The sequence below is a fragment of the Pelophylax lessonae genome (assembly GCF_965119305.1).
Source record: "Pelophylax lessonae genome assembly, chromosome: 1".
Lineage (NCBI taxonomy): Eukaryota > Metazoa > Chordata > Amphibia > Anura > Ranidae > Pelophylax > Pelophylax lessonae.
In genome coordinates this window covers 349842297-349868980 of record NC_138768.1, presented here as the reverse complement: position 1 = coordinate 349868980, position 26684 = coordinate 349842297, and the positions used below count along the sequence as shown (strand labels likewise).

Here is a 26684-nt window from a genome sequence, read left to right as displayed (position 1 = left end):
TGGAGAAGGGAGCAGCAGACAGTGCTGGCAGGGGATTGCCAAAGAAGAGGCAAGTGACCTTTCTGGGCAATACTTTTGCAAAAACCCGGTAAGTAGAACCTCGTTTTGTTTACCCACTTAAAGAGGTTGTAAACTTCAGAATTAAAAAAAAAAAAAAAAAAAAAAAAACCACAAACACTTGAAAGACAAACACATAATGAGCTAGTATGCATTGCATACTAGCTCATTATGAAATACTTACCTTAGAACGAAGTACGCATGCCGACCGCTCACCTGTCTCAGGGGTGACATGTTCGGTTGCCCTTCTTTCGGGTTTGCGGCATCCTGCAATCTGATTGGCTGGAGCCACGATGAAGTCACTCCGAGCATGCACGTGTGAGCCAGCGGTCACGGCACGGGGCTTTGAAGGAACGGCACGAGCGGCCGTTCCTTCAGAGCGCATGCGCCAGTGATGTCACTGGCTGCATGTAAAGTAAATATCTCCTAAACGGTACATGTTTAGGAGATATTTACAGTACCTATAGGTAAGCCTTATCATAGGCTTACCTATAGGTACAAGTTGCAGAGGAGGGTTTAAGAACAGGCTTTTTCTGGAAACTTTCTCACACGTAACAAATCAAGTTTTTTTTTTGGCTAGAAAATTACTTACAAACATTATATACACTGCTCAAAAAATAAAGAAAAAAGAAAAAAAAAATATTAAAGAAACACTTTGAAAACACATCAGATCTCAATGGGAAAAAAATCTCATGTCTTGGGAAGGAAAGGATGCCACATAATTTGATGGAAATGAAAACTGACAACCTACAGAGGGCTGAATTCAAAGACACCATGAAAATCAAAGTGAAAAAATGATGTAGCAGGCTAGTCCATTTTGCTGAAATTTCATTACAGCAACTCAAAATGGTACTCAGTAGTTTGTATGGCCACCAAGTGCTTGAATGGTTGCCTGACAGCATTGGGGCATGCGCCTAATAAGACAACGGATGGGTATGGTGGGTATTTCCTCTCAGATCTGGACCAGGGCATCTCTGAGCTCCTGAACAGATTGAGGTGCTACCTGGCAGCCTTGGGTGGACTGAAAAATAATGTCCCAGAGGTGTTCTATTGGATTTAGGTCAGCAGTGCATGGGGGCCATTCAATGGTATCAATTCCTTTAACCTTCAGGAACTGGCTGCATACTCTCACCACATAAGGCTGGCATTGTCGTGCACCAGGAACAACCCAGGAACCACTGCACCAGCATAGTAGGGTCTGCCAATGGGTCCAAGGAATCATCCCAATATGTAATGGCAGTCAGGGTGCCATTGTCTAGCCTGTAGAAGTCTGTGCGTCCCTCCATGGATATGCCTCCCCAGACCATCACTGATACACCACCAAACCGTTCCTGCTGAACGATGTTATAGACAGCAAAATGTTCTCCACGGCTTCTCCAGACCCTTTCAGATCTGATTACATGTGCTCAAGGTGAACCTGCCCTCAGTGGCCGCTTTTGGCCGGCCTCCATTATTCCTCCCATTTTTCGCCTTTCCCCCTGGGCCATAGAGCAGTAAATTGATTCCCCCCACCTGTGGTGATTATGAGTGCCTTTGTGGTCGCTTCTTGTCTCCTGTTGCTGTGGCGGCATCAGACCCTATGTGGTTGCTGGCGGCGCCGATGCGCACCTGCTGAGCATGTTTGCACATGCGCGCCAGTGCAGCATTAGGTCAGCGCGGGGTGGCGCTGGTACACATGCGTGGGCTGGACTGCCATTGGAGCTTGGAGGCCGAAAACAGATTGGATGGGCGGAGGCCTAGAGAGTCGCTGGTGAGGCTTCTGGAGTGAACGAGCCAGGTGGCTCTTCCTATGTACACATGGGGTAGCAGAGTCCCCGTGATTTGGGGATTTTAAAAGCCATATAGGCTGGTATTAATTAGGGATGCACCAAATTGAAAATTCTGGGCCGAAACCGAAAATTCAGGATGCCCTTGGCCAAAATCGAAAAAGACTTTTTTTCCCCCCAAATGATTTTAAAATAGTTTCTTCTAACATTTTATTAATATTATACAAGTCGGAGGACACCGACTGTCGGCCATTCATTTTCAGAAGGAGACATGAAAAAACACAAAGTCCATCCAACATAAATAATGACTGAATGGTAGAAGGAGGGAAAGGGGGGGGGTGAAAAAGGGAAGGGAAGGGAAGGAAAAAACAATCTAAAATAAATTGGTAAATAAGTATGGAATGTCCATAAAAAAGTAAATTGAATAAGATATCCAACAACTGCACCAAGCAGCTCTTCTCAGAAGTGAGCAAAACTCTGGAACAAATACAAAAAGCACAGAACAGCACTTTTTAGTGCAGACAGATTTTATTGAAGAGTGTTAAAACAAATGTAGCAACTCACAAGAAGCCACGGCATGAAAAGGCTGTTGTATCAATAATTGAGCAAGACTCCTCTAGATGGTGCCGTCCATCCACATGTAAGGACAAAACTGAAGTAAGCCGTCCATCACAGGAGGAGAGGTGCCGGCTGTCTCCTGTGATAGTCCGGGTCCCAAGCAGAGCATCTATTGTTTTTCACTAGATATCTTACTAGTATCACCACAGAACAAACTTTTTGTTGTAGATAACTAACCGCAAGATGCATGTTGGCGATTTAAGCCTTGATCACCTATGGGGGAGGTCTGTTTTGGACTGCCCCATCAACTGAGGGAGTTGAAAACAGCTGGTTGTAGAATAAATACTGTTTGACATTGTTTATACTGATACTGATGTTTCCATATATTGGAAGTATGTGGAGTGCTTATACTGGAGGCCGCATACTTTAACCACTTGCTGACCAGCTGCCGTACTTATACAGCGGCAGGTCAGCTCTGTCCCACGAAACGACGCACCTGTACGTCGTTTCGCGAGACAGCTAGTGGGGATACGCGCCCCCCGATTGGCCACAGGGGGAGCCAATCAGCGGGTCTGGCGGACGGGATGTCCATCAGGCACCCGCGAACGCTCCCCGTGGAGACAGACTGTTCTGTCAGTAATGAACACAGGGATCCTGTGTTTCTCCTATTTAAGAAAACAGGTCTCTGTAGGTCCCATCCAACAAGTTCATCCCCCACACAGTTAGAAAGCACCCCCTAGGGACACATCACCCCTGGTGTTAACCCCTTCCCTGCCAGAGTCATTAGTACAGTAACCATGCATCACTGGCCCCCCAAAAGTGTCAGGTGTCCGATCTGTCCCCTGCAATGTCACAGTTCCGCCAATATCTTTCGCCTAGTTTAAAGATGCTTAACTTTTGCGAAAAAGGAATCAGTATATACTTTTTGGGATTTTTTTTTACCAAAAACATGTAGCAGAATACATATTGGTCTAAAATTATTAAATAACTTAATTTAAATTTTTTTTTTTTGGGACTGTTTTAGAGCAAAATTAAAAAAAATTGTTTTCTTTGTTTTTTTTTTTTTTTAGAATTGTCGGTCTTTTTTTGTTTTCAGCACAAAAAATATTCGCAGAGGTGATCAATTACCCCCAAAAGAAAGCTCTATTTGTGGGGGGAAAAAAAAAAAAAAAAAAAAAACGACATCAATTTTATTTGGGTACAGCGTCGCATGACCGCGCAAATGTCAAAGTAACGCAGTGCCGTATCGCAAAAAAATGGCCTGGTCATAGGGGGTAAAACCTTCCAGTCCAGAAGTGGTTAATCTACAATCATAGTATTAAAATTGTTAACTATATAGGTTTTTTTTCAGAGCTTGACTGTAATTTGCTTTCCTGAAGAAGCGGGCATTGACCTGTTAAACGCAACTGCGTTGGAAAGTTGCAAGCTATTCATCACCTGATCCAATAAGGATTGATGATCCAATTTCACATTGTGGCGTATAAATGTAACCTGTACATGGAATGTGTTATGTCATGTCCTTATGGAATGTCTTAATGATTTTAAACTTTGTATAAATACATTTGTCACTTTTTATTAATTGGTACCGTCATAGTCCTTAATTTAGCTTATAGGGTCTTTGTGCAATGCTTTCTACTACTTGAAGGGGCAGGAGGAAAAGGATCCCTGATGACGCACAAGTGTAAGATGATAGGAAAGACAACCTCACTCTGGACTCCTGCCAGGCCACAACTCCAACGCATTTTGCTCTGCGCCTGAAGCTTAGTCATCGGGATAAGATCCGGGGTACTGAGTGAAAAACATTGGAGGCCTGGCCTGACGGGAGCCCAGGCTGAGATTGTCCTATTATCGTACACTTGTGTGGTTGGCGGCACTGGGGATCCCTTCCCCCCCCCTCTCTTCAGTGGTCTAGGAGCCAGTATGAGCGCCACTCCCGCATCAGCGGATGCATCCACCACCTACATTGCCAGGCCATTTTTTGTGATATGGCACTGTGTGCCTTTAACTGACAATTTTGCGGTCGTGCAACGTGGTACCGAAGTAAAATAGAGATTCTTTTTCCCCCCCAGAAATAGAGCTTTCTTTTGGTGGTATTTGATCACCTCTGTGGTTTTTATTTTTTGTGCTTTAAACAGAGTGACAAATTTGGAAAAAAAAAGAAAAATACAATATTTTTTACTTTCTGCTATAAAACATATCCAATAAAAATGTAAAAAAAAAAAACTATTTTTTTTTCATCAATTTAGGCCAACATTTATTCTGCTACATATTTATTGGTAAAACAATTCCCAATAAGTGTATATTGATTGGTTTGTGCAAAAGTTATTCCGTCTACAAACATTGGGTTATTTTTATTTATTTCATTTTTTTTTTTTTACTAGTAATGGTGGTGATCAGTTATTTTTTAGTGGAACTGCAACATCGCGGCGGACAAATCAGACACCTGACACGTTTGACACTTATTTGGGGACCAGTGACACCAACACAGTGATCAGTGCTAAAAATATGCACGGTTACTGTACTAATGACACTGGCTGGGAAAGCATTAACATCAGGGGCAATCAAAGGGTTTGGTGGGTCCCTAGCGGGTGCTTGCTAAGTGTGTGTGTGTGTGGTGGTGTGTCCCTAGCGGGTGCTTGCCAAGTGTGTGTGTGTGTGTGTGTGTGTGTGTGGTGGTGTGTCCCTAGCGGGTGCTTACTAAGCGCGTGTGTGTGTGTGTGTGTGTGTGTGTGTGTGTTGGTGTGTCCCTAGCGGGTGCTTGCTAAGCGCGCGTGCGTGCGTGTGTGTATGTATGTATGTATGTGTGGTGGTGGTGTGTCCCTAGTGGGTGCTTGCTAAGTGTGTGTGTGTGTGTGTGTGTGTGTGGTGTCCCTAGTGGGTGCTTGCTGTGTGTGTGTGTGTGTGTGTGTGTGTGTTGGGGTGTCCCTAGTGGGTGCTTGCTAAATGTGTGTGTCTGTGTGTGTGTGGGGTGTCCCCCTAGTGGGTGCTTGCTAAGTGTGTGTGTGTATGTATGTGTGGTGTTGTCGGTGTCCCTAGTGGGTGCTTGCTATGTGTGTGTGTTGGGGTGTCCCTAGTGGGTGCTTGCCAAGTGTGTGTGTGTGTGTGTGTTGGAGTGTCCCTAGTGGGTGCTTGCTATGTGTGTGTGTTGGAGTGTCCCTAGTGGGTGCTTGCTAAGTGTGTGTGTGTGTGTGTGTTGGGGTGTCCCTAGCGGGTGCTTGCTAAGTGTGTGTGTGTGTGTGTGTGTTGGGGTGTCCCTAGCGGGTACTTGCTAAGTGTGTGTGTGTGTTGGGGTGTCCCTAGCGGGTACTTGCCAAGTGTGTGTGTGTGTGTGTGTGTTGGGGTGTCCCTAGCGGGTACTTGCCAAGTGTGTGTGTGCGTGTGTGTGTATGTGTGTGTGTATGTATGTGTGGTGGTGGGGTGTCCCTAGTGGGTGCTTGCTAAGTGTGTGTGTGTGTGGTGTCCCTAGTGGGTGCTTGCTGTGTGTGTGTGTGTGTTTGGGTGTCCCTAGTGGGTGCTTGCTAAGTGTGTGTGTCTGTGTGTGTGTGGGGTGTCCCCCTAGTGGGTGCTTGTTAAGTGTGTGTGTGTGTGTGTGTGTGTTGGGGTGTCCCTAGTGGGTGCATGTATGTGTGGTGTTGTCGGTGTCCCTAGTGGGTGCTTGCTATGTGTGTGTGTTGGGGTGTCCCTAGTGGGTGCTTGCCAAGTGTGTGTGTGTGTTGGAGTGTCCCTAGTGGGTGCTTGCTATGTGTGTGTGTTGGAGTGTCCCTAGTGGGTGCTTGCTAAGTGTGTGTGTGTGTGTTGGGGTGTCCCTAGCGGGTGCTTGCTAAGTGTGTGTGTGTTGGGGTGTCCCTAGCGGGTACTTGCCAAGTGTGTGTGTGTGTGTGTGTGTGTTGGGGTGTCCCTAGCGGGTACTTGCCAAGTGTGTGTGTGTGTGTGTGTGTGTGTGTGTGGTGTCCCTAGCGGGTGCTTACTGAGCGCATGTGTGTGTGTGGTGTCCCTAGTGGGTGCTTGCTAAGCGCGCGCGTGTGTGTGTGTGTGGTGGGGGCTTGCATTGATTGGGAGAAGACACAGATCCGCGTTCCAGCTTAGCAGGAACATAAGATCTCTAACTTCTCCGCTGTCAGAAAGGCATTCCGCCTTGTTTACATAGGCCAGTATAGGTGAATCTTGGCACCCCAGAGTTTTTGGAACTACATTTCCCATGATTCTCAACTACACTGCAGTGTGCAATGAGCATCATGGGAAATGTAGTTCCAAAACATCTGGGGTGCCAAGGTTCACCATCACTGACATAGGCAGAACGGTAATCTGCCTCTGTAGGGAAATATCGTTGGTGGTCGGCGGGTTCTGCCGGACCTGCTGATTGGCTCCCCTTTATCCAATCGGCGCACCCACGCCACCTAACGACTACTGTACGAAATGACGTACAGGTACATGATTTCGTGCAATAGAGCCACTTTGTTGCAGTGAATGTACGTTAAGCACTCAGGCAAGGGGTTAAAAGCATTGCTTGTTACCCACAGCAACTCATTTGCCCAATAACAGGATCATAAGAAAAAAAAAATAAATAAATAAAAGTTACTATGGGAAACCATTGGCAGTTCCCCTAGACATAAGTCATGCACCCTAGAAGGCAGGACAACTATACAACATAGCAAATGTCTGTCATTAACGCATTACATAAACTCCAACTTCTAGAAGTAGCAAACTCCACTCCCAGCAGTGACCCCAGCCAGGGTGACTCCATAGGGCCAACACGTGAGTAGGCCTCGCAATGTACCCCGGGAAATGTAGTCACTCCACACAGAGTTCCCGGTAAGGACTTAGGCGTTATAACTGCACTGTACTGATAAGGTGAAGGAGAGAGCTGCCGATAGGAAGGCCTCCTCTCAGGCCCTGCTTGGGAACGTTACGCACTAGGTCGCACTTACCAGAGTCAGCGCCGCCCGGGTCGCTTGCAGCTTCCTTTTGCTGACCGCCCTGATGGTTGCCCTCACCAGCGAGGCGGACATGTTGTTGTCGTCACTGTTGTTTTCACCCCTTCGCCCATAGGAATGTGAGAAAAGCCCCCTGGTAATACAGAAGAGGGGGGTGAAAGGTGACGACAGCTAGTCTCAGCTCTAGCAACTGCACCGACGCTCCACGCCCAGCGCCGCCGCTGATTGGTTGCGGTGATTATCAGCCTCTCACACGCGGCATGTTATTGTGTAGGGAAGAGGATGGTGCATGCGCAGAAGGAGCCCTAAGGACAAGCTGTCCCTGTCATTGAGAAGCCAGTCACATGGGAGCTGTGCCATCTATTATAAACTGGAAGGAGCAGCTTGCATTTAACCACTTAAGGACCAGGCCAATTTCTGACACTTGTTGTTTACAAGATAAAATCAGTATGTTTTGCTTGAAAATGACTCAGAACCCCCAAACATTATATATATTTTTTTAGCAAAGACTCTGGAGAATAAAATGGCGATCGTTGCAACATTTTTTGTCATGTGGTATTTGCGCAGTGGTCTTTCAAACGCAATTTTTTTGGAAAAAAATATATTTCACTGCAGCATTTAAAAAAAAAAGTAAAGTTTTATGGCTTACATTTTTTCTATAATGTGAAAGATAATGTCACGCTGAGTAAATAGATACCCAACATGTCATGCTTCAAAATTGCGCACGCTAGTGTAATGGCGACAAATATTGGTACTTACAGATCTCCATAGGTGACGCTTTAAACATTTTTACAGGTTACCAGTTTAACGTTATACAGGAGGTCTAGGACTAGAATTATTGCTGTCACTCTAACAGTCATGATAATACTTCACGTGTGGATTGAACACCGTTTACATATGTGGGTGCGACTTGCGTATGTGTTCGCTTCTGCACGTGAGTTCAGAGGGATGGGGCGCTTTCAATTTTTTTTTTTCTCTAATTTATTTTACCGTTTTCTATTTTTACACTGATCCTTTACATTTTTTTTTTTTATCGCTTTTATTCCTATTTTAAGGAATGTAAACATCCCTTGTAATGGAAATATGCAGGACAGGTCCTCTTTAACCACTTTACCACTAGAGGATTTTGCTGTCTTACGTCTGGGCCACTTTTTGCGATTCGGCGCTGTGCGAATTTAACTGACAATTGCGCGGTCGTGCGACGCCATACCCAAACGAAATTTACGTCCTTTTTTCCCCACAAACAGAGCTTTCTTTTGGTGGTATTTGATCACCTGTGCGATTTTTACTTTTTGCGCTATAAACAAAAAAAGAGCGTAAATTTTGAAAAAACAACAATATTTTTCACATTTTTTTATATGAAATTCCCCCCCCCCCAAAAAAATGTAAAAATCAAAATTTTTTTAAATTTTTGGCCAATTTGTTTTCTGCTACCTATGTTTGGTAAAAAAATTCACAATAAGCGTATTTTGATTGGTTTGCGCAAAAGTTATTGCGTTTACTAACAAAGGGAAAGATTTCTGTCATTTTTGGTGGTTTTTTTTAACGCGTAATGACGGCGATCTGCGATTTTTTTTTGCGGGACTGCGACATTGCGGCGGACAGATCGGACCCTTGACTGACATTTTTGACACTTTTGGGGGTACCAGTGACATTACTGCAGTAATCAGTGCTATATATATATATGCACTGTTACTGTAAAAATGACACTAGCAGGGAAGGGGTTAATTTTATTGGAGAGGGAGGGGTTAATGTATGCCTGGTGCTTACTGACCTGTGTGGGGGGAGGTGACTGTGTGACACAAGGACAGATCCAGGGTTCAGCTATGCTGAACCCTGCAATCTGACCCTGCCTGTCACTTCGGAGATCCGCCCGCTTGTGTTTACACAAGCAGGCGGATCTCCACACTAGATCCCCGACGATTGGGGAGGAGCGGCGGCGATCGCCGCCGCTTCTCCCCTGGCCCGACTCCCGCTGTGACTGAATACAGCGGGAGCGAGCCTCCGGCGCCGCGCGCGCGCCGCAGAGAAAGGGTAGTGTCTGACGACGTAATACTACGTCATCAGACGATAACGAGCCACTTTGCCGCAGTAGTACTACGGTACTCAGACGGCAAGTGGTTAAAGTGAGATCTTGGGTCAAAAAGACCTCAGATCTCACATCTACACTAAAAAACAAAAAAAAAAAAAAACGATTTTAACTTGTAAGCAACAAGTGTGAGAAAAAGGCTTAGGCATGAAGGGGTTAAGCTCAAGCACTGATGTGGCAGCAGCCTCTGTCTGATACTAGTTGGTGTGCTTTGGATGTTTAACCACTTCTGGACCGCCCGCCGCGGTTTTACGTCACTACTTTGACGTTAAATATTGAGATTATCGCAGCAGATAGCCACCATAACCCCAATATTTTTTTACTGGGCGGGTAGGCCTCCATCTCATAAAAGTGGTCCCAGTAGTGGATTCACCGCGGAATCACTTTTATGGGCGGTGGGAGAGGTGCCCCCCCTAGCGTGAAAAACGATCCGGTCCTCTCCCCTTCTAGGCAGGAATTGAGTGAGGGCAAGCAAGGCCCACTCAACTCTATGGCCTTGGAGGACCAGACCAACATCATACGTCACTTCCTTCCAACTGCCTTAAAGGGTCCATTTTTTTTCATGATGAAAAAAAATTACTTTTATTTTTTTGCTAGAAAATTACTTGGAACCCCCAAATATTATATATAAATATTTTTAGCAGAGACCCTAGAGAATTAAATGGCAAACGTTGCAATATTTTATGTCGCATGGTATTTGCGCAGCAGTCTTTCAAATGCAAAGTTTTTGGAAGAAATACACTTTCAGGAATTTTTAAAAAAAGGCGATAAAGTTAGCCCAATTTTTTGTATAATGTAAAAAAAAGATGTTCCTGACAGACTCCATGGCAGTTTATGTGTGGGTTAGTCCCACCTCCTCCTACCTCATAGGACCCTACTCCCATAAATTTTTACTCCGTGCCAGAGGCCGTGTTCCTTTTTTGTCCTCCTCCTGAAAGGATTATAGTCAAATCTTACCTCATGAAGATTCCCGATTCAGGCCTGGCGGTCTGCACGTTGGATCGAGTGGTGTCCCTTTCATGTCCAGCACGCCCTAGCTATTAGCGGGGTAGGACACGGGCGTGGAGTCAGTTGCCGGAAGAGCTTACAAACCTGGCCAATGGCAGGCAAAGCGACATTTGGCCAATCGTCCCAGCTATTAGCGGGAGGCCCATTAATACGCCCCATCATGTGTGCAGCCGTGGTGTCCGTATGGTCCAGGGCCTGGTCGTGGAAGTGGTGATGTATCCTGCTTTACATTCTATGGCAGCAGTTTGTTTTTGTATATTCTCCTGTTGTTTGTTACTTATCTCTCCCTGGGTTCTAGTTTGGCTGTGGGATGCATGGCGTTCCATTCCACGTCCTTCCCCTCCACTCCACTGCTTCCTGGTGTCTTCCAGGCTCGATCTGAATCGAGGCTTGGTTCACACAGGTGGGGGGGCGGTGCCTTCCAGGCTCGATCTGAATCGAGGCTTGGTTTGCACAGGTGGGGGGGATGGGGGCGGTGACATCATTCCAGTAGCAAATTCAAATAGCTGTTAGTTTCAGCTATCTGTGGGTTTGTTCAGCAGTGTTTCCAGCGGCTTCCCCGTGCTCTGCAGGAATCTTTAAAGGTGAGAGATGGCTGTGATTATGCTGAATAGGCTTCCTGCCTGCTTTCTGCATGTCACTCATTCATAATCTCTTGCAGTTTCCTAAAGTGATATGGATGTCTCACCGCCCCCTGGTGGACAGCCCTTACATTACAGGTAAGATTGGTTTTATTCCTCTCCCTGTAATGTTTGGGGTTTTTTTTTTTTCTGCTGTTCTGTTGAGTCTTTATTTTCTTTCCTAAAGCCCTTCTAGGTCTGAAAGACGTCACTCAGCCCGTGAAGATAAAGATCCTCCCAGGTCGCAAACGCGGCATTCATCATCAATCATCATCGGTCGTCCTCTAGGCGACATGGTGAAGAGTCTGGAGCTACTTCAGGACACCGCCACTCTGACAAAAGATCCTGATGGAAAGTCGCTCTGTGAGCCCTGTTTTGCACATGCTGCAAACAAAAGGGAAGACAGCAACCAGCAGATGGAGTCGCTGGTCAGGTGAAAAGTTATGGAGTCCTTAAAAACCTCGGATCCTGCTCGTGCTGGAACTTCCTCCCCCAGGATGGCGAGTACTCCGGCTGGTGAAAATATTGATATCCCTGGGCCTTCCCAGCACAGCCACTCCTCATCTGACTACTCTGAGGGTGAGCTTGAAGCAAACGACCCTGGTGCGGGTTTTGACTTTGCCATAGTTCCCTCCTTGGTCAAAGCTGTGAAGGAAGCCCTGAAGTGGGATGAGCCGGTAGAGTCACCCTCTAAACAGAAGAGGTATTTTAAGCACCTCTAGAAGGAACGCCCTTTCTTTCCCCTGTTAGGGGAGGTCGGCGAAATCCTTACAGACGAATGGGGCTGCACAGAGAGAAAAAACTCTCTACTCTCCAAAGTGAACAAAATGTACCCGTTTAAAACGGAAGAGGTTAAACACCTGGAATCTGCACCTCTGGTGGATGCAGCACTGATGCGTCTGGTGCGTCATGTCACCCTTCCGCTTGAAGACACAGTGACCTTTAAGGATGGCCTTGAGAGACGCATTGATTCAGACCTCAAGCGCATCTATGTGTCAGCAGGAATGGCATGCAAGCCAGCATTGGCTCTCGCAGCCCTGTCTAAAGCAATGGAGGTGTGGACAGACAGTGTGGACACAACACTCAGAAGCGTGTCGGAAGAAGTCGCAAGAAATTCGCCAATACATGAGCTGAGGCTGGCGGCTGCTTTTTTGGGGGAGGCCTCCCTAGACATGGTCCGCCTTGCAGCACGGGTAATGCTTTCATCGGTTACTGCAAAACGGGCTCTTTGGTTACGTCCTTGGTTGGCCGATCCTGCGTCAAAACAGGCCGGGTGCCGAATTCCATTTGAGGGGTCCTTCCTATTCAGCAAAAAGTTAGAAAGCGCCGTTTCCCATGCCACAGGTGGTAAGTCACGGTTCCTTCCCCAGGATAGGCGCTTGCTGGACCAGAAGAGGTCTCAGCCCAGGCAAGGGGCTGATCGATCAAGGGATGCTCGCCTATATAAGCCTGGCCGTCAATTCCGAAAGAACTGGAGAAGACCGCAGCCTTCAGGACAGAAAGCACCCAGAGGAGGGTCTTCTGGTGGTCGGGAGGCCACGAAGTCTTTTTGACGTTGTGCCTGCCCAGGCGGAGCAAGTCGGGGCTCGGCTACTATGCTTCCAACACGTCTGGGCAACCTCAATAAACGACTTCTGGGTCGTCAAGACAGTATCAACAGGCCATTCCTGGAAATTCTGCAGTCCGCCCAGACTGAGGTTCATTCCAACCTCATTGCCACAGTCAGAAGAGAAAAGACAAGGCCTTCTGTCTTACGTAGATCTGTTGGTGGCTCAAGGCGCAGTGGTTCCAGTTCCAACCAACGAGAAGTTCCAGGGTCTATACTCCCCTCTCTTCTTGGTTCAGAAAAAGAGCGGTGCTTGGAGACCGGTCATAGACCTCACGCACCTGAACTCTTTTATCAAGAAGGAGAAATTCAAGATGGAGACGCTATTCACCATCCGTCAAGCAATACAACCGGCAGACTGGCTTGTGTCAATCGACCTCAAGGACGCCTATTTCCATGTGCCAGTGGCAGCAGATTACCAGAAGTTCCTACGATTCGCAGTAGATCAGAATCATCTACAGTTTGTCTGTCTCCCGTTTGGGCTTACTACATCGCCGCGGGTATTCTTAAAGGTCTTACTAGCAGTGGTGGCTTTGATCAGGACCAAAGGCGTCCGTCTACACCATTATCTGGACGACCTGCTCCTGCTGTCACAAGACCGAGAACAACTTCTGGTACACAGGTCTCAGGTAATAGCCACTCTTCGCGAGTTTGGCTGGTTACTGAACATGGAGAAGAGCCATCTGGAGCCTACCCAGTCTTTAATATTTCTGGGAGCTCAGTTCGACACAAGTCGAGGCACAATTTCTTTGCCCCTCGAGAAGATCCCGGTAGTCAGGGACAGGGTACGCCTAGCTATGACGGCCACTCACCTTCGAGCATCTCAGTGTCTAAGATTGGTTGGGACCATGGTAGCCACGACTCCAATGGTGAAGTGGGCACAGTGGAATATGCGGCCTTTCCAAGTGGGGTTTCTCCATCAGTGGCGTCCAGGAGATCAAAATCACCTCATTCGCATAACATCATCAATGCGGGAGAGCCTTCCATGGTGGCTGCAGAGCAAAAATCTCCTCAATTGCCATTCCATCATGCCCATCTCTTGGATCACAGTTACCACGGATGCCAGCAACACCGGATGGGGTGCCCTCTGTCAGACAGAGATAGCCCAGGGCAGCTGGGATTTCCAAGCTCACAGGGTAGTGTCAAATACTCTAGAATTGCGAGCCGCGTTCTGCGCTCTGAAAGCATTCCGTCACCTAATAGAAGGGACTTCTGTGATCCTGAGGATGGACAATACTACCGCGGTCTCCTATGTGAAGCGACAAGGAGGCACTCCCTGTTGAAGGAGGTAGATCCAATTTTATATTGGGCCCAGAAACACCTGGTCAACCTCACTGCAGTGTTTCTTCCAGGGGTACAGAATGTTCAAGCGGACTTCCTCTCAAGAGTCCGCTTGGACAACAACGAATGGAGCCTTCACAACGATGTCTTCCAGTGGCTCACTTCTCTGGAATTTCACCCAGAAGTGGATCTATTTGCATCTCCATGCAATCACAAGCTTCCGAAGTATTATGTGAGGTTCCGTTGTCCCCAAGCCTTTGGGACGGATGCTCTGACAGACCATTGGAGATTCCACAGGGCAAATGCCTTTCCCCCAGTTCCTGTCATTCTCCGGTTCCTGGCGAGACTCAGGATGGAAGATGTGGAAGTGCTAACAATAGCCCCATACTGGCCGAACAGGCCATGGTTTCCACTGCTGATGCTCCTCAGTTTTCGGGATCCAGTTCCTCTACCCATCAGGCCGGACCTTCTGTCCCAGGGAGCAACTCTGCACCCATGCCCGGCTCATCTGCACCTGAAGGCATGGTTTTTGAGAGGGAAAGGCTGGAGGCGTTAGGTTGCCCGAGTGGGGCAATTTCTACTCTCTTAAGTGCCAGAAGAGCGGGCACTAACAAGGTCTACGGAAGGATCTGGTCCAAGTTCATGGATTTTGTTACCAAGAAAGGGGGGTCATGCAATGACCTGAATATCCAGCATATTCTTGGTTTCCTGCAGTCGGGACTGGACCTACCATTATCCGTTAGCTCACTACGTGTGCAAGTTTCTGCTATTTCGGCCTTCACAGGAACTTCTTGGGCGTCTCATCCCCTTGTTCGTCAATTCTTTCGGGGAGCTTCCAGACTCAGGCCACAGAGGAAGCCAAGGTTCCTTAAATGGGATCTTCCACTCGTCTTGAACTTCCTTTCTGACGTCATAAGAAGTCACACAGAGCAACTCTCCATTAAAGATCTGTCTCTGATATTGGCCTTCTTGGTTGCCGTCACCTCGGCTAAAAGAGTCTCCGAGATTAGTTCTCTGGGTTGCAAAGAACCATTCCTGACCTTCTTCCCAGATCGTGTGGTTCTTATCCCCATGTTGGGATCACACCCCAAGGTGGTCTCTGTTTTCCACGAGAACCAGGAGATTGTCCTTCCAACATTCAAATCGTCAGATGATCCGAATACACATCCATTAGATGTGGGTGCAATTCTGAGACTGTACCTGGATGCAACAGCTTCCTTCAGGCGTTCAGATTATCTATTTGTTCTCCTCCATGGAAAGAACAAGGGCTTGCGGGCCTCTTCAAGATCCATAGCGGCATGGATTGTTCAGACCATCCAATGGGCATATAAGGCTAAGGGCTTGGCTCCTCCAGAAGCGGTGACCGCGCATTCGACAAGAGGGGTGTCCACATCCTGGGCGGCTTCTTGTCATGTGGCCCCTGAAGTAATATGCAAGGCGGCATCATGGTCTTCCATTAACACTTTCATGACTCATTATTGTATTGAGCCAGCTTCATTGTCTTCTGTTAACTTTGGTTTGCAAGTTCTGTCTGTTGATGGTGCAAATTAAATTTCTTTTGGCCAGCAGTTTCCCACCCTTGTGTGTTTGGCTAGTTATTTCCCACACGTAAGCTGCCATGGAGTCTGTCAGGAAAACGGAAAATTGTTATCAAATACTTACCGTAATTTTCCTTTCCTGATGGACTCCATGGCAGCTGGAGTCCCCTCCCATCTGCTGGAGTAGGCTATTTATGGAACACGGCCTCTGGCACGGAGTAAAAATTTATGGGAGTAGGGTCCTATGAGGTAGGAGGAGGCGGGACTAACCCACACGTAAGCTGCCATGGAGTCCATCAGGAAAGGAAAATTACGGTAAGTATTTGATAACAATTTTCCGTTTTATGCCGAGTAAATAGATAACTAACATGTCATGGTTTAAAATTGTGCACACTCGTGGAATGGCGACAAACTACAGTACTTAAAAATCTCCATAGGCGATCGCGGTGATACCTCACATGTGTGGTTTAGACACTGTTTAGATATGGAACTTATATGTTCGCTTCTGAGCACAGAGGGACAGGGCGCTTTAAAACATTTTTTTTCTTGTTATTAATTTTTTTTTTTTCACTGTCCCTCTAAAAACAATTTTTTTTATCACTTTCATTGCTGTCATAAGGAATGTAAACATCCCCCTGTGACAGTAATAGACAATGACAGGTGCTCTTTATGGAGGGATCTGAGGTCTAAAAAGCCCAAAATCCCTCCTCTGCACTTAAAAGCATTCAAAACGCCAAGTTTGGCTGTTGTGAATACTGTCTTTTTTTTTTTTTTTTATCTGGCACCTTTAGGCTCCGTTCACATCTAGGCGTTTTTGGGGAGTTTTTCTGCTCTAGGATCAGCTCTCAAAACGCCCAACAAGACAAATCCTATTCATTTCAATGGCCCCTGTTCACATCTGAGCGTTTTGACGCTGTAAGCAAAACGCCCAACGCTCAAAAAAGTACATGAACTTCTTTTTGGGCAGATTACAGGCGTTTTCCATTGGTTTCTATTCAATCTAAAAACGCCTGCACAAAAAAACGCCTGTAAAAACGCCTGTAAATCGCGGTAAAATCGCGGTAAAAATCCTACGCTCAGGTGTGAATGTAGCCTTAAGGCTTCAGTACACTAAATCGGGTATCTAAATCGGAGACCCGATCAAAGCCGAATCCGGCGGACGTGCTGGCTGGTCGCCCAGGTCCCGCAGAAGGCGGCGGGAGGGGGATGAACGTCCCCTCCCGCTGCTTGTAATACAACCAAGCGGCTGCTCAGCCGCATCGGTTGTTATTACAAGAAAGTCGACTGTCAGTTTTAAACAACGGTACTGGGGTGATGCCTGCAGCTAGAGGCATCACCCTGGTACAACCCGCCGAGGCCGCATATTTGCATTCCTTTGGCATGAAGGGTTAAATTAGACTGTAAAATAATTTTTCTTTTAGTTTTGAATACAGTGGGGAAGCATTAGACACCCTGTCAGGTTTTTATTGCTGTGTTCCCATTTGGAGTATCCACCTCTCTCTTTCACCTAGTGATCATTGTCACTGAGAGTGATGGGAAATACACAATTTTACAGATGTCACCAGTGATGGAAATCATCCAATAGGGATACCTACTCTGGTGACAGCTGTAAAAGATGGCAGTCCTGTTCACTTTGGGGAGATTTCCCTGCATATCCTATTGCATATCCAGGGTGGGAAGGGAAATCTACCCAGTGGGATGTTTGTGTCAAACAATAATCTGATAGGGATTTTAACTACTTGCCTACCGTGCACTTTCACCCCCTTCCCATCCAGGCCAATTTTCAGCTTTCAGCGCTCTCACACTTTGAATGACAATTGCGCGGTCATGCTACACTGTACCCATATGAAATTTTTATCTTTTTTTTTCACACAAATAGAGCTTTCTTTTGGTGGTATTTAAACACCTCTGGGTTTTTTATTTCTTACAAAAAAAAAAAGAAAAAAGACAGAAAATTTTGAAAAAAAAAAAGTTTTTCTTATTTTCTGCGAGTAAATTATGAAAATAAATTTTTCTCCTTCACTGATGTGCGCTGATGAGGCGGCACTGATGGGCACTGATAGGCTGCACTGATGGGCACTGATGAGGTGGCACTTATGGGCACTGATGAGGTGGCACTTATGGGCACTGATGAGGTGGCACTGATGAGGAGGTACTAATATGCCGCACTGATGAGCACTGATAGGCGGCACTGATGAGCACTGATAGGCGGCACTGATTAGCACTGATAGGTGGCACTGCTGGGCACTGAGAGGTGGCACTGAGAGGCAGCACTGATGGGCACTGAGAGGCGGCACTGCTGGACACTGATGGGTGGCACTGATGGACACTGACGGGTGGCACTGATGAGCACTGATGGGCGGCACTGATGAGCAGCACCATCAGTGCCCACAGTGCTGCCAGTCAGTGCTCATCAGTGCCTAGATGAGCAGGCACTGATGGGCACTGACTGGCAGCACTATGGGCACTGATTGTGGGCACTGATGGGGCACTGATGGAGGGCACTGTGGGCACATTTTATTTTATTTACCTTTGTTGTAATCAGGGCACTGGTGATCAGTGCCCTGATTACATTTTTCTTTGTCCCCGAACAGCTGATCGGCTCTCTCCTTCCTCACACTGCAGTCTCTGCGTGAGGAAGGAGCGCTGGCGATGAGAGATGATCTCATATGTTTACATATGAGATCATCTCTCATTGCATGGGCCGATCACGTGGTAAATGGCCGCTGTGATTAGCCATTTACAACGATCTGTGATTGGCTGTGTCCAAGGGACACGGCCGACACAGATTTTCCCCCGATCCCCGCTTGCGGGAGCGCGCAGGTAGCCTGTGTCTGGGAGGCCGTTTAAAGACGGCCTCCCGGAAATGTGAGTCCGCGCTGTAGCCGTACTTCGGCTATAGCGCGGATATGAAGAAGTAAAAGGAGAAGTGTGGACTTGGGAAAAAACACATCTATGCTCATTGTGATGGTGCAGCTGCCCCACATTGGCACTAAAGGCTTGTACACACTATAAGAAAATCGGACAAAATTTTTAATCTGAGGAACTTTTGTACAATTTTCTTTTGCACACAACTTTCAACAGCCGATTCCAATTTTTCATACAAAAATTCCTGAACGGAAAAACTCCAAAATTTTTCACGTACAAAAACAGAACGAACAATTTTTGTTTAATGTGTACCGTTTTTGTACGATTTTCGTATAAGAAAAAAATCATAAAACAAAGACTGCACATGACCAGAAATAGAAAACAGCAACAAAAAAAAAGCCTTTGTCGTACGAGAATTTTTGTACATATTTTCGTTCATCGGTTCTTATTTGCTGTGAAACAACGAGGAAAATCAAATGATTGTTTACCTGATTTTCTTAAAGCGTGTACCCCCACATTAGAAACGAGAACTGAGTAAATGAGTATCAGTAAACAAATGGCAAACACTGCGCTAGAATAAAAAAAAGTTGCCAGCACTAAGAGCAAAGATACACACTCCAAAATAATATACAAACGAAAAGTGCAGTGCTAGAAATACAATAGACATTCATATGAAAAAAAGTTTTACTGAAAAAAAGTCCAAAATATGTAAAACGCCAGATCTAAAGGAGTAGTCACAGCATAGAGACAACTACCGGTGATGACAGATGTAAATAGTTGAAGAAACAAAGGGTGACTGGAATGTCACCCAAGGTGAATAATTCAATCTGCTTACCAGATTAAATGACCACTAAAATATAGGTGGTCTGATTGAGCATAGAAAAATTAGGTCTCTTTCGGATCATAAAGTATGAAAGCCACTCAGATGATACAGCCGATTCCCAAAAGATATAAAACACAAGGGGCTCCTATAGTGCAATAAAAGATATCACTTGGTATATAAATTAATGCACTTACAGGCTCCAAGAATCAGGACAGTGTATAAAAACAAATGTTGCTGTGTTCCTGTGGGCTATCTCCCGTGCTTACGGCTTCAACAGAGAACCAGCCAATCGGGTATAAATTGCGCAATGACGTCACCACCGTAGACCTCTCCCTACGCGTTTCATAATAGGTAACGTTGTCTGGGGATAGGTCACAGTGAGTGTCAGTCACTGCTCCAGCATTCACGCACTGAGACCTGGAGTCAGCTGTCAATCACAATCCAGGAGAGGCTGCCTGCTGCAGTAGATCTGCGGCGGCCGGTTATAAAGCAGTTAATATTGGGATTGGAGAAGGGATGAGTGGGATACTCCAATACTTGAACTATTCACAATGCGGAGGACTTCTATCCAGGCCACAGCTTCATCCTGCCACTAGATGAATCTGAGGTAATGTTCCTTTTAGTACTTATCTTCAGGGCACGCACCTAGTACCCCCTTTCTATTCACCAGCTGACACCCATCCACTGACTACTCAACTCCGGAGTGGCCCCCTTCCTTGTCAGGCCCTTAGGCACAATCCTCTGTACTCATGATACTGCTTTCCAGGTTCTCCAGTGCCTCAACTCCTTCAGTCTGCTTTTCTGGACCTTTGGGCTCAGCTCCACACTTCTGGCTCACCAGGACGACTGCCTGTGACCATACACCAACTGCTGCAGAAGAGGAGGCAGCCGCCACCCTCCTTCCGGGACTCTGCTCACCAGCCAAAGACCCTGAGCACATGTGCCCCTGGCTTCACATACTACACCCCACAATGCACGAGACAGCAGTCTTGTGCCAAGCACTGAGGCAGTCTTGTGCCAAGCACTGGGGCTGTATCAAAGCCTGTGTTCCCATTGGTCAGATCTCCTCCACTGTGCAATGTGCCTCCCCATTGGACCAGCGGGGACACTCCCTCAGACCACATGAATCACACACTGAGCACATTGAGCAGACCTAACTCAGATCCTGCTCCCTGTTAAGCAGAGAGAATATAGAATTTACTTGCTGCTTCTCTGATAGGCAGACAGAGCCAAAAACTATACTCACTCTCTAGCACCTATCTAGGAGGGTGCTACACCTGTAAAACATACCTCCCAACTTTTTGAGATGGGAACGAGGGACACCTGTTAGCAAAAGTATGTAGGCATAGGACACACCCCCTGCCATGCCCCCTTGAAGGATAATTATACAAAAAAGATGATTAGTTAAACCCACACATGCTTTTTTTTTTTTTTTCAACTACTATTCATTTATACTGATTTTTTACATTTACATATGCAACAGTTAAGAAATTGGATGAAAGGTTTAGAACTGGGAAACACTTTTTGAAAGATAAAAAGTGCATTTTATATACAGTACAACTATATAGATCATACCAAAATGAGGGACAAATTAGGAGGAAAAAGGGACTGAGGGACTTTGTTCCAAATCAGGGACAGACCTCTGAAATCAGGGACAGTTGGGAGCTACGTGTATAATAATAATATTAATAATAATATTATTAATATTGTTTTTTTTAATTGGAATTAACATCATCACATTTAATGCCCAAAACACAGGTACAAAGAAAAATAAACGAGCATCTGTCAGAAAGGGGATACAGATTTCCAGCGATTCAATTGCACATGTTTTGGTTCCATGCACAGGCTGTATTAGTGCCGGGTCACACTTGTGCGATGCGGGAAGGCTGCGAATTCGCAGCCTGTTCCCGCATCGCAAACGCACATCTGGCAGTTCACACTGCCATATGCGATACGCAGGGGGTGTCAATTAAATGTTAACGACACCCCCAGTTTGATTGCATATCGCAGTGCGATCTGACAGTTCACACAGGATCGGATCGCACAAGTGTGAACCACTGTGCGATCCGATCCTGATGCGGCTGAAAAAAAGGGTCATGTGCGACTTTTGTGCGGATGTGTATGGCTGAATTCGCACTGCACATCCGATCGCATGTAATGAAGGAGCAGTGTGCTCCGATATTACATGCGATCGCCGCACGCGCTATAGTGTGAACCGGCACTTAAAGTACTGTACAACGCCAGGAAAAAATAAATTTTCCCATGCAGTGGACTGTGCCCACACCGCATAGGTTAACTGCTTGTTTTGTCCAGGGGCGTACAGAAAGGCTATACCTTCGGAAAACTGCACTCTACCGTGTTCAGTGCCAGACTGTTCCTGCCATCCTCACATCCGGAGGATCGGTGGAATAGGTAAGTATGTCTCCAGTTCCCTAGACAAAATCAAGCAGCCCACACTGCATAGGGAGAAAAAAATTCTCTTTCGTTCATTGACGGACACAGCTCCTGATATTCATAACCATGGGGTTATACTGTCCCCTACAGGAGTAGGACACTAGACAGAAAAATAATTCTGGCTACACCCATGGGCAGTCCCAAGGGGTATACTGTCTCTCTCAGCTATAGCCATTCAGTTGTGTTACAAGCAGTGTCAGGAGAATTGTAACTCCAAAGAGGGGTGGGTACTGTGTCTGTCAATGAACACCAGAGAAATGGATTTTACGGTAAGTCAAAAATCCCATTTTCTCTTTCGTTCATTGACGGGCACAGCTCCTGATATTCATTTTTTTTCTGCCTAGTCAGGAGTAAGGACCTGTTTCCTTGCTGGGATCTTTGGTCCTGGCAAAATTTTTTAAATAGAATTTTTTTTTTCCTCCTGGATTTTTTCCTGCGAGCTACAATCAGCTGCCGAACTGGGCGATGGGCTGGATAATCTAGATCCAGTGGTCACCCACAGTGGTCACCCCATTCTGGCCAGCGACATAGCCCCATCGGGCTGGCCTGCCAGTTAAACGCCTCACAAGGTTGCATATGACCTTGCGTTCCTCCTGGCCGACAGCAACCCCCCATTTCAATGGAGAGGGTTTATGTCTGGAGCGGTGTCTGCCTGGTTCCTGGTATTGTGAATAGCTGTCCCCCCTCTCCCCCTGAAGGGTTTTGGGGTGGTTGGACCCCCGGGTTCCCCTCCTTCCCACAGGCACCCCCCCTTGCCAAGTCCCTCATCCTGCCCCCCCTCAACACTGGGGCTGTTTGGGTGGCCTGGCCACTTTCCTGGGATGGAGGCAAGGCGCTAACTGGTGATGGGGGCCGGGGGTGTGCTGCCGGCAACTAGACAATTGACTGTGCGGGGGGGGGGGGGTGTACCTGGTGGGGGCTCCTGCCAGGGCCCCCTGTCCTGCCTGGATCTGTCCTCGAGGTCTGGTCTCCCTCCTGGGTCCCTGTAAGCCTTGTGGTGCTGCGCGGGGCTGCCATTTTGTTGTAGCCTGTGTGTTTCTATACATGGCGGCTATGTTTGTGTAGTCCAGGGGCCATTTTATTGTGGTTTGCCAATGGAAATAGTGGTGGCCATGACAGTGGAGCCCTGTGGGTGGCGATTTTGGTGGTGGTACCCCCTCCTCATCCCCTGGTGCTGACTCCTCTATCAGTTTACTTCTTGATTGCCGCACGTGTAGTGCAGATTCCCCTGGTCGCTGCAGGTGCCTGTTTCTGTGGGTGGTGAGTCTGGTGGGGTTGTCTCCCTCTCTGCTGAGGATCGCTTGGTGCTTTGTGCCTGGTTGGTGCTGCTAGTGCAGTGGGGGTTATCCCTTAGCAGTGTTTTACACTTTTTGTGGGGTCCCCCTGGTGACTCACCTGATCCCCTCTCTGAGTCTGCGGGGGCCCACTGGGTCCCAATCATCCATCCATTCACTGACAGCGGTTCTGGAGTCCCTTGTGTCCGGGTGGAGGTGGCTTGCGGGTGCTGGGCTAGCAAAAAGTGCCCCCTACCTTCCTCTGCCTCATCTGTCTCATCAGATGCTGAATCTGATTCAGCCGCCGTGGATGTGGGTCACCTTGCTGGGTTTGCAACCACGCGCCTGGAATCCTCTGATAGTGAGGATGATTCCTCCGCGTCTGGGTGCAAGGTACTGGCGATCAACATAAGGTGGCTGCATTTGCGGATGACCTTATGTTCTTCGCCACCAACCCGTCCATCTCACTCCCTAATATCTTAGATGCTTTTCAAACATATAGTAATTTATCTAATTATAAGATTAATTTAACCAAATCACAGGAAGAGTGACTTCTGCGTATGTCTTTTCCGTTCCGTTGGGCTACCAGCTCGCTGGAATATTTGGGGGTACAGATTACGGCAGACCCCCTAGACCTATACAGAAAGAACTATCTCCCTCTAGTAGGCAAAATTAAGGCAGATTTGCAAGCTTGGCAGCCTCAGGCCTTAACGTGGTTCGGTCGCTGCAGTGTACTTAAGATGAACGTGCTTCCTCGTTTACTATATTCTGCAGGCATCGCTGTTCCTCTCTTTTTTCATCAAATTAAGGTCTTGTTCCGTTCATTTATATGGGCAACTAGGTCCCCCCGGATCAGGATGCAGATCCTGTTTTTGCCTAAAGCAAAAGGAGGAGTCGGCCTGCCGGACATTCTCCGGTACTATAGGGCCATACATATGGTAGGAGTGGTCGACTGGCATTGTAATCGGGCCATAAGCGTTGGGTCGAACTGGAGGCTGATGAGGCCGGTCAGCCAACCCCCCCCCCCCCCCGGCTCCATGGTCGGTCTTCGCATCTACGGATGCTATTCTTGTACATCCAACTGTGGGGGTAACGTTGAGAGAATCTAGACGAGTGCAATCCCATCCTAAGATAGCACCCTTTCCTTCCCCTTTGACGCCTATATTAGGTAAACCGGAATTTCTTCCTGGTTGTACAAATGCCAGAATCCGAAATTTGGCACAGTTTGGCAGAATGCGTTTATTTGACGTTTGGCAACGGGGCCCCATACCTACCCAAGAGGAGATTATGGCGTGCGCCCGGTCTGTCATTGGATTATTTTAGTACCTACCAACTGCGACATTTCATTCGGTCATTCCAGCAAAGAGGATACGTACCATATAATCAAAAAATTATATATATATATATATATATCAAACATACAATAACAACTTCTGGCCCAGGCCTTTTCTGACACTTGTTGTTTACAAGTTAAAATCATTTTTTATTTTTTTTTACTAGAAAATGACTTAGAACTCCCAAACATTATATATTTTATTTTTAGCGGAGACCCTGGAGAATAAAATGGAGATCGGTGCAATATTTTTTATCACACCGTATTTGCGCAGTGGTCTTACAAACGCAATTTTTTTGGAAAAAAATCACTTTTTTTAATTAAAAAAATAAGAAAACTGTAAAGTTAGCCCAATTTTTCCAGAATGTGAAAGATAATGTGACGCTGAGTAAATAGATACCCAACATGTCATGCTTCAAACAACTTCATTCGCATCATGGAATGCTGACCTCAACTCCCCTGAAGCACTAAGTCGAATCCTAGCTTGATATATCTCCACATACTCTTTTGTCTCCAACGAATTAGGGTGTGAACAACAATTTAAAATAATCAGTAAAAAAGAAGTAGACACCGCGCTCATAAATTTAAAAAAATATATAAATCAAAAATACAATAAACATGTGCAATGTGAGATAAGTGCTTAGAAAAAGTCCCATAAATGAATTGAATAGATATCTTCCTTAAAAGGCTTGAAAAAACAACCACCCGTGCTCATGAGATAATCCACTCCTCCACCGACATCTACATGCACAAACCACTCACCAGATGAAATTGACCCCCATAACAGGTAGTCAAAAACAGCTTTTGGCCAACAATCGGAGCCGACAATGGATGTGCTGTTCTGGTAGATAGAACCCCACTTTAGATACCATGTATCGGAGCCATCGATTATATTATGTAGATATTCGGATGAGGATATACAGGGAGTGCAGAATTATTAGGCAAATGAGTATTTTTGAGGATTAATATTATTATTGAACAACAACCATGTTCTCAATGAACCCAAAAAACTCATTAATATCAAAGCTGACTGTTTTTGGAAGTAGTTTTTAGTTTGTTTTTAGTTTTAGCTATTTTAGGGGGATATCTGTGTGTGCAGGTGACTATTACTGTGCATAATTATTAGGCAACTTATCAAAAATCAAAGATACAGTATACCCATTTCAATTATTTATTTTTACCAGTGAAACCAATATAACATCTCAACATTCACAAATATACATTTCTGACATTCAAAAACAAAACAAAAACAAATCAGTGACCAATATAGCCACCTTTCTTTGCAAGGACACTCAAAAGCCTGCCATCCATGGATTCTGTCAGTGTTTTGATCTGTTCACCATCAACATTGCGTGCAGCAGCAACCACAGCCTCCCAGACACTGTTCAGAGAGGTGTACTGTTTTGTAAATCTCACATTTGATGATGGACCACAGGTTCTCAATGGGGTTCAGATCAGGTGAACAAGGAGGCCATGTCATTAGCTTTTCTTCTTTTATACCCTTTCTTGCCAGCCACGCTGTGGAGTACTTGGACGCGTGTGATGGAGCATTGTCCTGCATGAAAATCATGTTTTTCTTGAAGGATGCAGACTTCTTCCTGTACCACTGCTTGAAGAAGGTGTCTTCCAGAAACTGGCAGTAGGACTGGGAGTTGAGCTTGACTCCATCCTCAACCCGAAAAGGCCCCACAAGCTCATTTTTGATGATACCAGCCCAAACCAGTACTCCACCTCCACCTTGCTGGCGTCTGAGTCGGACTGGAGCTCTCTGCCCTTTACCAATCCAGCCACGGGCCCATCCATCTGGCCCATCAAGACTCACTCTCATTTCATCAGTCCATAAAACCTTTGAAAAATCAGTCTTGAGATATTTCTTGGCCCAGTCTTGACGTTTCAGCTTGTGTTTCTTGTTCAGTGGTGGTCGTCTTTCAGCCTTTCTTACCTTGGCCATGTCTCTGAGTATTGCACACCTTGTGCTTTTGGGGACTCCAGTGATGTTGCAGCTCTGAAATATGGCCAAACTGGTGGCAAGTGGCATCTTGGCAGCTGCACGCTTGACTTTTCTCAGTTCATGGGCTGTTATTTTGCGCCTTGGTTTTTCCACACGCTTCTTGCGACCCTGTTGACTATTTTGAATGAAATGCTTGATTGTTCGATGATCACGCTTCAGAAGCTTTGCAATTTTAAGAGTGCTGCATCCCTCTGCAAGATATCTCACTATTTTTGACTTTTCTGAGCCTGTCAAGTCCTTCTTTTGACCCATTTTGCCCAAGGAAAGGAAGTTGCCTAATAATTATGCACACCTGATATAGGGTGTTGATGTCATTAGACCACACCCCTTCTCATTACAGAGATGCACATCACCTAATATGCTTAATTGGTAGTAGGCTTTCGAGCCTATACAGCTTGGAGTAAGACAACATGCATAAAGAGGATGATGTGGTCAAAATACTCATTTGCCTAATAATTCTGCAC

General features: G+C 46.3%; 1 protein-coding gene across 1 annotated transcript in view; it reads right to left on the bottom strand.

The window, feature by feature from the left end:
• Window positions 1–7467, bottom strand: part of ISCA1 (iron-sulfur cluster assembly 1) — a 57748-nt gene extending 50281 nt beyond the window's left edge. Inside the window, exon 1 of the mRNA XM_082243571.1 lies at window positions 7310–7467. Within this exon, the coding sequence (XP_082099697.1) occupies window positions 7310–7390 (81 nt within the window). The 5' untranslated portion in view covers window positions 7391–7467. The remainder of the gene's footprint in view (window positions 1–7309) is intronic.
• Between the last annotated feature and the right edge of the window lie 19217 nt (window positions 7468–26684).